The following is an 11,645-nucleotide window of genomic DNA, read 5'->3' on the forward strand; positions in this document are numbered from 1 at the left end:
CCCCTTGGCTGCCACGGAGACCGGGGCCACTTGAGTTCATGTTTATTTTCACAGTGTGGATTCCATGGAGATAATCGGCCCTGACACGGCAGCCCTGGAAGAGGGCTCGGGACTCTGTGGAGTGCCTACTATGTGCTAGGCCCAAGATAGGCAGGAGCCAATGAAATCCTAACCCCCAGAGATGAGATGCTGAATCACACTTGACTGAGGAGGAGGCCGCCAAGATGCAGAGAGGGGAAGCCACTTGCCTAAGGTCACACAGCAGGTTAGCAGAGTGCTGGAAGGGGAGGCCACATGCTCCCCTGGGCTCTTTCTACTTTATGCCTGAGTTACTGGCAAAGAAACTCAGCTGCCCTGGGGCTTCACGGAAGAGGCACTGCCAAGGGTTCCCCACAGGCCGGGATCCCCGAAGCAGGATGGATAAGAGTGTGGACGTCTCTTCCAAGGGGCTCCAATCCAAGCCGAGGCCTCGGGCAAGCGGTGTTCTCTGAGCCCTAGTCTCCTCCTCTGTGCAATGGGACTAATAACAGCATCCGTCTCGTCAGAGCCGTGCAGCCTGATGAGGAGTGAGAACTCAGTAATAACCATTGTGAATGTTATTATAATATTATTACTGCTAGGCTTCCATCTCACCCAGTTCTAAACCCTCAGGCTCACCGTGGGCCCAGGAGTCTCCTACAAGATGTGGCAATGCTGTTCCCGAGCGGAAGCTTCTCCTGCTGAGGCCGTGAGGGGCGTGAGGGGGGGCTGACCTGTGTGTGAATCCCGGCTGCTTGTCACCCCTGGGAGCAGACCAGGGATTTCACGAGGAATCACCCCCAGCCCCTCCCGGGTTGGGCCAGCACCCCTCGCCTGCCGCATCCTCCTCACGGGACCGCTGGACCATCCATCCCCCGGCCCAGGCCCTCCCCCAAATCCACCCTCGCCGTTATTTAATTTTTTTTCTGTATTTACTTTTCCCACCACTTCATTTCATTCCTGAAATACACCTCAAAGCCCCAAATAGACCCAACTCACCAGGCCAGTCATGAGCCCGCCAGTAAGACCGGCATCCGATGTGTGAAGACCCGAGGAAACAGCCGAATCAAAAACCAAACATGGAACCAATAAAATCTTTAACCTGACACTACAAACTTCCCACAGACTTGAGAGAAATACCTCGAGAAGTGCACGACCTTTTAGTTTCTCCCCAAGGCTACCACCTCCTCCAGCGGGGTCTTTCTAAAATACAGATTTGACCTTGTCACTTCCCGGCTTCAGAACCCTTCGATGGCTCCTTATTATTTATTATTCTTATTCGCTTGCATTTATCGAGGTCCTCTGCTCGCTGGGTCCTGTGCTGAATGCCTTTCATGCATTTGTTCCCATGGGGCAGGGACTGTTGCTATCCTGGTCTCAGGGAAGAGGGAGCAGCGGTGCGGGGGGGACCGCAGGGTCACCAAGCTGGTGAGTGGCGGAGCTGGGGTGCAGACTCAGGTCAGCCTGCGTCCGGAGCCGGGGCCTCTCCAGCTCTCTGCGGCCCTGCTGGAGGCCTCAGCCCGCCCTTGACGAGCTCCCCAGCCCGGTGTCCGGCCGCTTTTCCCTCCGCCCTCTCTGGGTTGACCCTCCCGCTCATCACGCCTGTGGCTCAGTCTCAGTGTGGGAACCACACTCCCAGCACGGGCTCCAGACCTCAACCTTGGTCTTCTCCGCAGGGACCTCCTTGTCTCCAGTAACCGATCAGCTCCTGTGACTTGAACTCCGGAATCGCCAGTGGCTCTTCAACTGCTCCATTTTGAGATAACAGCCCTTCCTTGACCTTGAGGCTCCCGCTAGCTACCACCTTCTATCTCTTCTTCCATCTCCTGCCAAGCTTCTAAAAGCCCAGTGTACGGCGCCCCCACATGCCCGCCTCCTCACCCCCACCCACCCCTCAGGTCTTTGCACTCTGCTCCCAAGTCTCCCCCGAAATGGCTCCGGGTGAGGCCACCTCTGACCCCTGGGTCCTCTCGTCCACTTGTCCGGCTTTTAGTCTTCATCTTACCTCCTCCTTACCCTCTCTCTCCTCTGGTTCACCACCTTCTGGCTGCTTCTTCTCCAGCTACTTCTTGGCAACTCTTCCTTTGCTCCCTGTCCTGAATGTTGGTGCACCCACAGCCCTTCCTGCATGGACCACCCTCCCTGGGGGAACTCAGCCACCACGACCACAGGGGTGATGTCCAAACCTGCACCCCAGCTCTGGCTTCTCTCCTGACCCACAGAGCCAACTGCCTCCTGGTGTCCTGGTGTCTTTGCTGGGACACCCTTCTGGCCCTGCAGACTCAGCACATCCGCATCGGAACACCTAAGGAGACTTCCTCTTGGGCTGCCCATCTTGGGGACATCACCGTCAGCCGCCAACCAGGCGTGAGGTCGGAGCATCCTGTAGACTCCTCCCTCTTCTCCTCTGTTCTTCACTCCTGCTCCAAGTGGGGCACCAGGTCCTATCACTTCTACCTTCTGTACGTCCTCTGTTCCCCCTCCTCCTCCGCATCCCCCGGCCCACTGCCCTCGTTCAGGCCACCATATTCTCTTGCCTTCTCGCTGGTCTCCCGTCTCCAGCCCTGCTCCTCTAAACTCTTCTCCCTACTGTACAGAGAGCCACCTCTCTCAAAAGGCAAATTTGATCCAGTTATATCCCTTCAGTGGCTCCCCGTTGTTCTTGCAATAAAACCCACCTCAGTAAAACCCACCATGGCCCCCGCCAGCCTCTCTGTCCTACTTTCTCGTTGGGGCATCTTGGGTCAGCCCACTACCCTCTCTTGCCAGTCTCCCACGCTCAGTATCAACACGAACTGCGTGCAGGTCCCCATTACTCGGGGCTTTGCTGCCTCCATGCTTTTATATGCGCTGTTCCTTCTGTCTTGAACACCCTTCCTCTCTGGTCCTCCAGGCAAACTACTGTTCCTTTTCAAGTCTTGGCTCAGATGCCACCTCCCTTTGAATCCCCTGGAATCTCAGCTGCCCCTTCTCCTATGGTCCTAGTGGAGCTTATACAGGCACCATGAAAGTGAGTATTTGTTATATTGTAAGAGTCTTGTTACCTCTGTCTGGCTCCCTCACCCCCACCCCCACTGGATGGGGAGTTTCTTGAGGGTTGGGCTCAGGGAGAATTTAACTCTGGGCCTCTAGTGCTCAGCCCAGGGTCCAGCATGGAGAAGGAGCTCAACGAATATTTGTTGGATTGCCTGCAATTCAGAAAAGGAAAGAAAAGAAGAAAAAAGAAAAAAGGAAAGAAAAGAAAAAGAAAAAGTGGACTAGGAGTTTGGAAGATCACCTGGGTGGGGCTTGGAGGACCAATAGCCAAAGGCTAGTGAATTGAGGCTTCAAGCCCGAGCCAAACTTGGAGGGGGTCTCTTGGGCTGTGTAATCCAACATCCCCCCAACACACATCTCAGGGTGTGGCGAGTCCTGCAAACTCTGGGGCTAGAACTGGGCTTCCAGCTTCCTGGATGAGACCTGCCCCGGCTCTTGGAGCCAAACACATGTGGCTTTAAACTTCAGTCCATCTTCCCAGCTGTGTGACCTTGGGCAAGTCCCTTCACCTCCTCCAAACCCATCCCCGCTCTTGCAGCTCGATGGTAATCTCCACAGGGCTGCATGGATTCAATGAGGTGATCTCAGTAGGGCAGCTAGGCTAGTGCCGGCACCTAGTGGGTGCTCAGGAAATGTTTTTTCATGTGGTCATGCAGCCTTGGGGACCTCCCTGGTGACACCGCCACCCCCTACCCCCTGGGGAGACCTGGCCTGACAGAGGGTAACCATCAGTAATGTGCCAGGCACTGTGCTTGGTGCCCTACTGCATTATCCCATACCATCCTCTCCATTTACCAATGAGGAACCTCAGGTTCAGAGAGGTCAGGCTACTTGTCCAAGGTCACACAGCCAGTGAGTGACACCGGGATTTGAAATCAGGATGACTTCTTAATGGCTGGTCTGGTCTGTGTGTCCCTCCAGGCCAGGCTCCCCCAGACAGCTCCTGGTCCCGGACAGGCCCAGGTTCCCTTGAAGCTCTTCCAGCCAGGCAGGCTCTTCCCATTACCCCCGCCTCCCCTCTGCCCACCGCTAGATCTGTTTAAACTAGCTGAGCAGGGTGAGGTGGGGAGGCCGCGGAGAAGGTACAGAGATGTTTGTTTTCCTTGGGGGTTTATATCAACATTGGTCTTGACATTTCGCCTGTTATTATGTGTGGTTCTTTAGAGGGTGAAATAATATTTTCTTTTGCTTGAGAAAAGGACAAAGTTCAGACAGAGCTCTTGGCCCCAAATGGATTTTCCTCCTTCTCTGCTTTCCATGTGCCGTAGCTACTCCGAGTTCCTTGGAGCCATCGCTGTGGGCAGACATCCTCCATGGCCGCAGGTATCCTCAGCAAGCAGTGCATGCGCCCGGGTGCTGCAGACTCGCTCTGTGCTGTAAATACCGTCCGTTTGCTGGGGATGCAGTGTGTGGGCTGCGCCTGGTGTTGCCCCCATGTGCACACGTGTGTGCCACAGGCTCTGTCTGTATCCTCCAAATTTGTTCTCCTTTCCTTAGACACACGTGGCGAGCTGCGTTGGTACACACCATGCTGTGTGCCGTCACCACCTTGGACATACCCCAGGGTTGGTGCACACAGGTGGCACTGATGGTGTACACTGCGGACTGTTGGTGACTCCCAGACATGACTGGGTGTCTGGAGATACAGACGTTCTCCTCGATCTGAGGAGAAAACCCCCGAGCTCCAGACTCAGCCTGGGCGCTGAGTTGTACGTGGGTGCCCTCAGGGGGTGGAGGCCTCCGTGTGCTCTGCATCTGTTCCCTTCAGGTAATGACGAGCCCAGCCACCGGATGGCCATAGCCCCGGATTTGCTTGCTAGGGCTGCTGTAAAACAGAACCACAAACTGGGGGGCTTAAAATATCCAAAATTTATTCTCTCACAGTTTCCGGAAGCCCAAAATCTGAAATCATGGTATCTGCAGAGTTGGTTCCTTCTACAGCCCTGGGAAGAATCTGTTCCAGCCTCTCTTCTGGAGTGTGGGGTGGTCATGATTCTTGGTGTTCCTTGGCTTGTAGCTGTATCACTCTGACCTCAGCCTCTGTCTCCACGTGGCCTTCTCCCCGTGGGGGTCTCCTCGGTGTGTGTCTGTGTGTCTGAATGTCCCCCTCCTTTCTCTTATAAAGACACTAGTCATTGGATTTTGGTCCCACCCTAATTCAGTGTGACCTCATCTTAGCTTAACTAATTACACCTGCAAAGACCCTATTTCCAAATAAATTCACAGGCTGAGATTCCAGTTGGACATGAATTGGTACGGGGCGGTGGGGGGAACTATTCAACTTAGCACAGCCCCCGTTCCTTGAGCTCTTTTTGCAAAGAACTGAGTTAAACCCTATTATACATTATCTCATTTAATCCTCCTGCAACCTACAGAGATGGGTGTGGTCTTCCCCATTTTATAGTCGAGGCAGCCGAGGCTCAGAAAGGGAATTTCACTTGCCCAAGGATACACAGGCGGTCAGAGGGGGTCCAGGCTTCGGCCCCAGGTCTGCTGGGGCCACGTTGCTCTGTGCAGCAGGGACAGTTCCATACACACCCTGCATCCTCAACTCAGGGTTTCTCAACCAAGCTCTACGGACATTTGGGACTGATTAATTCTTCATGTGAAGGGCTGTCCTTGCTCTGGAGGATTAAACATACTGGCTTCTACCCACTAGATGCCAGTAGCACCCTCCTTCCAGCTATGACCACCGAAAATGCCCCCGGACATTGCCAAACGTGCCCTGGGAGGGTGGCTAACATTGCGCTTGGTAGAGAACCCCTGCTCTAGACCCTGCATCCTCTGGTGCGGATGTGGTCTGTGTGAGTGGACCGGGGCTTGCCTCTTAGGTCTGACAATGAGGTTCAGGGTCCTAGGTGGGAAGAATAATGAAGACGGTGCCTATGTCAGGGGCTCCTGCATGCGGTATCTTACTTGGTTTCCACCGCAACCCCTGAAGAAGCCCCCCCTGGGAGGCTGGTGAAATCAGGTATGCTCAGTACTTTTAATACCTTTGCCATTTTGCAAAAGGAAGTCCATGTCGTCAGCTCTCCCAGGCTGCTCTCTGGGGCATTGGTGATACTTCCTAATATCCCAGTTGACTTAGAAGCTCAAGGCCATCAAGGCTCCAGGGGAGGATTATCTGTCCCCAAAACTGTTCCAAATGCTCTCTGACTGGTGGATTTCAATACTTGCTTCTTTGTTGACTTTTATCACCTTCAAGGGCAAGGTCCTCTCTGGGTGGATCCAGAAGGTAACATCCTATTTTTCAGAAGAGCAGCATCTTCTCTCCCCAGGATGAAGACCTATCAGCTTACGAGGTATTCTGTTCTAAATATGCCTGACCCAGCTGATGCATGTGGCGTCCTGGCTTTTCAGTCTAATGTGCTCAAAGAGGAACAGTCAGACTTGGTCGGGGTCATTCCTTTCAACCAAGCACCAAGTATGCACCAGGCCCAGTTTCAGGTGTTGGAGATGGAACCCCATGGAGCCTGCAGTCTAGTTGGGCAGAGAGGAAAACACAAGTCAAACAAACAAACACAATCGTCAGGAGCATAAAAGATGCTGAGATGGGAGAACCAGGGGCTGGGAACGGGCCGCAAGGGAGGGACTCCTCTGTCTTAGTCTGGGCTCCCCAGAAAGCAGGGCCTGAGACAAGGCATCAGTGCAAGTACTTTATGGGGAGTGCGATCCCAGGGAGGATTGAGGGATGCAGAATGAATCGGGGAGGAGGGAGAGTCAGTGTGAGGGCCTGTCATCAAGCTGGCCTCTGCTATCTAGGGACAGTGTCTGCTCAAATCCATGGGACAAGTGGCAAGATGGGGGAAGGGATTGTCCACCACACCAGTCCCCCATTGCTCAAAGGTTTACCCTATTTTCTGGTTACTAGTTCGCCCCACTGGGCATTATCTCTTCCTGAACGTTTGGGTTGCAAATGTGTGGGCTCCAAATGGGTTTCCACCATGCAATGTGCAGGGAGAAACCCCAAGGCAGGAGGTGAGCTGAGGGTCGCCCAGCCTGAGTGAGGAATTGTCCTACCGCCCCTACACATCCAAAGTGTTCAACGGTGTCCAGACAGCATCTCCGAGGAGGTGACATTTGGGCTGGGACCTGAGATGAGAATGAACCAGCCTTGTGCCTGACCCTCTGAGCCACCTGTGAGGAAACCTTCCAGAAAGAACGTGTGGTTGTGGCTTTTATGGGTTGTGTCTTGACCTTTGGGGAGACCTTGAGCCAAGCCTCGTAAGCCTAGCTGGTTTTCTAATGCCTACGCAGAACCAACTCTGGGTCCGGCAGAGTTAGCTCCAGTAAGGAGTGCCTCCTGGGAAGTTAGAAAAGATGTCTGGTGACATAAACCAGGAGTTGGAACCTTCGTGTTTGATGATAATTGTTGCTACTTTGGTTGCTCTGGAGCAGTTTTGCAGGGCTGTCCGATCGAATACATAAACTATATGCAATTGAAAATTTTCTAGGAGTCATATTAAAATAGAAACAGGTGAAATTAATTTCAATAAAATATTATTTAATCCAATATATCGAAAATGTTATTATTTCAACCTAGAGTCGATATAAAAATAAATGAGATAGTTTATATTATTTCATTCGTATATGTGTTCACAATCCGGTGTGTATTTTATATTAGCTGCATGTGTCATTGGTACTGGCTGGATTTCAAGTGCTCAGTGGCTACATGGGGCTACGGGCTAGTGTTGGACAGCACAGCTCTAGAGGTTAGAAGTATAGTTTTTTGTGTGTATTCAGATGGTGTGTTTCCATTATCACAAACTGGAAGACTTTTAGTGGACAACTGGCCCATCGGCAATCACTGGCCCAGGAGTCAACAGCCGAGGTTAAGGTTAGGATAAAGATTAAACGAGATAATTCATGTAAAGTGTTTAGCAGAATGACTGGCGGGGAATATGTACCTGATAAACTTTAACCGAGATAAAGTTATTTACAAAAGTGAATTTGGGTTTGCTCTAATGCACAGAAAGAGGAGGATTAAAACCTCCCAGTTCAATGTCACTGAGCAGAGATTTTTTATCCCGGAGATATTTCAGACTGGGCTGCCCAGGGTCGTCCACTGGGAAATAGAGGGTGGATTCAAACTTGGGCCTGTCTGACTCCAGGTTGTGGACATTGCGCCATTTGCCCTGACGTCAGAGGCTGCAGGCAGACCACCCTCACTGGCCTGATGGGTCCCAGGACTCTCAAAGGAGCACTCAGAGCCCACCTCCTTGGTTCCTCCCCACCCCCATGCCTACCTGCTGGCTCTGCCCACCTGGCCCAGCCTCTGCTTTGCACCACTCACTCCTGCCCGTCTGGGTGGTCAGATCCCAACCCCTGCAGTGCCAGGAGCTGCTCTCCCTGTGCCTGTGCTGGGGGGGAGGGGGTGACAGCCCCTCTGCCCTGATGCACTGCCCGAGCTGCCCAAGCTGCCAGCACTCAGTGGCATTTCTGCAACCACTGTAAATTGTCACTCACCGCACAGCCCCATCCTCCACTGCACCCATGTGCTGCCCTCAGTGCATGAAGTTAAAGATCAACCTCCACCCCACCCAGCCCGGTCCTTCCACGACCTTCCCCATCTCTACACAGGGAATTCCTTCCTGCCTCTTACTGCGGCCAGAAACCTGACTCTTCTCTCTCACCGCCTCCCAATCCACTCCATCAGGACACCTCCTCAGCTCTCCCTTCCACCCTGGGTCCCAACACTGCCTCACGCCCCTGGGCGGGTGCCCCGGGGATGCCCCTGAGTCTTACTCTCTAGTTGGGTCCTTCATACGCCATCATTCCCAGGAGAGCCATGGAGATGGCAGGGGATCATATGCCAATTCAACGAGGTCCTTCTGTGTGCCAGGCCCTCACTGGCTCCTAACATTGACCCTGGGATGCAGGTCCCACCATCGACCCATCCACACCTGGGCCCCTGAGAGCTGAACAACTTGCCGATGGCCCCCAGCAAGTGTCAAGTGGAGCTGGGTGTTGACCCCGGCTTCCTGGTGCCAACACCTGTAGTGCGGAAAGGTTGCAGGAGTGGGGGGGCTTTGGGCTGGTGTCTGCAGTTCGGGGGCTACCGCAGGATCTGCATGCCTCTGTGTCCCCAGAGCCACCTGCGGGCCACCTAGGATGCCGTGTAAACAGGAGGCTGGGTTGGGTGGAGGTACGTTCAGTTCGTCCAGGTTCCTGTAGATGCTTCCAGGGACTCAGCTTTGCAGAGGCTTCTCCCGTGCCCTACCAGCCCCTCCCTTGGGGTTCCATCTGCTTCTGAAACGTGGGGCTGCAGGAGCTCTGGGGAGCCCCACACTGTGGGCAGCCCTGTGAGTCTGGGGTCTGGATTTCCCCTCCCACCACATAGGGACACTGACCCCTCAGAGTGTGGGTGCTGTCACGAGGCAAGGGCATGGCCAGAGCTGTGGGGACACAGGGACAGCAGGGGTCACACGGTGGCCAGGGATGCAGGGCACAGTTAGCACGAGGCTCAGCCCTGAATGGTGGGAGTGGGTCTCACCTAGACAGAGTCAGGGACACAGAGGACTGTGGTGGAGACACAGCGGGGTGGACACGGCTCTGGGGGAGGCTGGCCCAGAGCTGTCCCTGGCCCCCCCTCCCCTCCCCTCCTCAGGTCCCTCAGCCCTCCCCACGCACCCCACCCCTGCCCTGCCCGGTCCAGGCGCTGCTCATATTCTGCCGCTGCCACTGTCTGACGCGTCTTTGAAATCTTATCTCTCATCTTGTTCTCCGTTTCCTCCCTGTCCCGGCCTCATCTGTCTCCTGCCTCCCATCCACCCCCCACCTGCTTCCCATCTGTGGCCCCTCCCCCTCCCAGCCCGAGGGCCTCAGCCTCTGTCCTGTCCTGTCCTGTCAGCCCGGCAGATTTCAGCGCTGTGGGTTAGGACCCTGCCCACTGCCTCCTGTGCGCCCTGAGCTCCTTACCCCAAGCCCATTCGCTGGTCCTCCTTCCTTCTACTGGGGATGCAGCTACAGTCCCCAGGCCGGCCGCGATCCAGCCCCCGGGCCCCTGAGGCTCCCCAGTCCACCCCTCCAGCTCCTGGGGCCCCTTGCTCCTCTGAGCTTTGCCTGGATCGCGTGAGTCAGAGCGGCCTGGGGTTCTGCTTCACTTCAGTCTGTGACCTCCTCAAGGGCGGGGACAACTCCACCCTGCATCCTTTACAGATGAGGCTTGGTGAGTGGGTGTGCTGTCTCCGGTTCTTCACAAGTCTAGCTCTGTTCCGTCCTTCAGGACTCAGCCGCAATGTCACCTCTTCAGCGAGGCTGCCCTGACAACTCGATCTAACGTGGCTGCCTCCCCCGCCCCGGCCCACCCAACCTCCATCCCTGCACCCTGATTTCATTTCCTTTGGGAGTTCAGCTTCTACTTTACAGAGGAAACAGATAGGAACCAAGGGCATCTAACAGTGGGCCAATCTGAGTGCCCACAGTGCCCTGGGGGCCCCAGCAGAGCCCTCCAGCTTCCTGCTCCCAACCAAAGCCAGGCTTCCCTGGCTCTGTCCCTGTCCCAGGGGTCCCAGCTACCTCTGGGAGTCTCCATCAAACTCGGAGTGTAGACCCAGCTTGCCTGGATTCAAATCCCAGCCCCACGACCTAGCAGCTGAAGTTCCTTAGCTCTGGCCTGCATTTCTGCACCTGTAAGCTGCTGAGGAGGAGGATGGGGTGCCTATCTCAGGACTGTTGGACATAAGGATTAGACCCCCTTGCAGATGTCATGGGCCCACCGGCAGCAAAAATACAGGAGTAAATTGTGTACTTGAACATGAAGAGCCCCTTCACTGGTGATCAATGATAATCACAATTATCAATCATTTCGCGGTCACGATCCCGGTGAGTGCTCTGCAAACCAAATCTCTCTGAGTCCTCTCAACACACTTGGAGGTGTGGACTCTTACTCCCAGCTTCCAGACGAACCAACCAGGACGCAAAGGGAAGAGACCCCCAGGTCACCCCTGAGTGTGCAGGAGGTGGGAAATGCAGGCCAACAGTGGGAACTTGGGGGCTGTCAGATCCTGGGTCTGACCTGGCTCTGCCACTGGGTGACCTGGGGCAAGACACGCTCTCTCTCAGCCTTTGCTTGTCCATCTGTAAAATGGGGACAATAAGACATCGAGAATTCAGTGACTTCTATGGGCTTACTCAGTGATCAATTAGTGAATGGCGTCTGACAATAGAACTCAGCTGGGGTTTGCCCCAGACCTGTTGACCCTGACCCTGAGCCTTCCCACTCCAAGGCCTGGCCTTCCAGGAACGCATGCGGCCCCTTCCTGCTCTGCCAGGGACCCCCAGCCTTCTGAAACTACGTGTGCACGACCACACGTTCTGGGAGGTGAGTCTACAGTCCCATTTGGAAGCAATTGGGGCCCAAGTCTCTTGGGCCTGGAGTCCATGTTTAACTTATTTGAGGCATTTGTGTCTTCAAAGTCGAAACCTAAACGTGGAAGGGAGGGTAACGGGTGTTTTGCTGTTCATTCAGATTGTGCTCCTCTGAAGTGTATCGCTGGCTGACATCTCAATTGCTGCATGGCACAGGCCTGTCTGGGTGGGCTGTGAGCTCCCAGGCATGAACCTGCCACTGCCCTGAACATTCCATGGCT

General features: G+C 54.7%; 1 protein-coding gene across 4 annotated transcripts in view; it reads left to right on the top strand.

Moving 5' to 3' along the window:
• Positions 1-9,534, top strand: part of LOC309663633 (uncharacterized protein) — a 33,264-nt gene extending 23,730 nt beyond the window's left edge. For 2 of the 4 annotated variants that reach the window (XR_014265371.1, XR_014265372.1), the window contains one exon: positions 55-9,534. Coding sequence is in view for 1 of the 4 variants with exons in the window: in XM_082467835.1 (XP_082323961.1) it covers positions 2,241-2,390; positions 4,939-4,960 (172 nt within the window). In the remaining 3 variants the exon portion in view is untranslated. The remainder of the gene's footprint in view (positions 1-54) is intronic. The other 2 variants (XR_014265373.1, XM_082467835.1) reach the window with 2 other exon arrangements.
• The last annotated feature ends 2,111 nt before the right edge of the window (positions 9,535-11,645 follow it).

The sequence above is a fragment of the Balaenoptera physalus genome (assembly GCF_965194825.1).
Source record: "Balaenoptera physalus genome assembly, chromosome: 7".
NCBI classification, from domain to species: domain Eukaryota; kingdom Metazoa; phylum Chordata; class Mammalia; order Artiodactyla; family Balaenopteridae; genus Balaenoptera; species Balaenoptera physalus.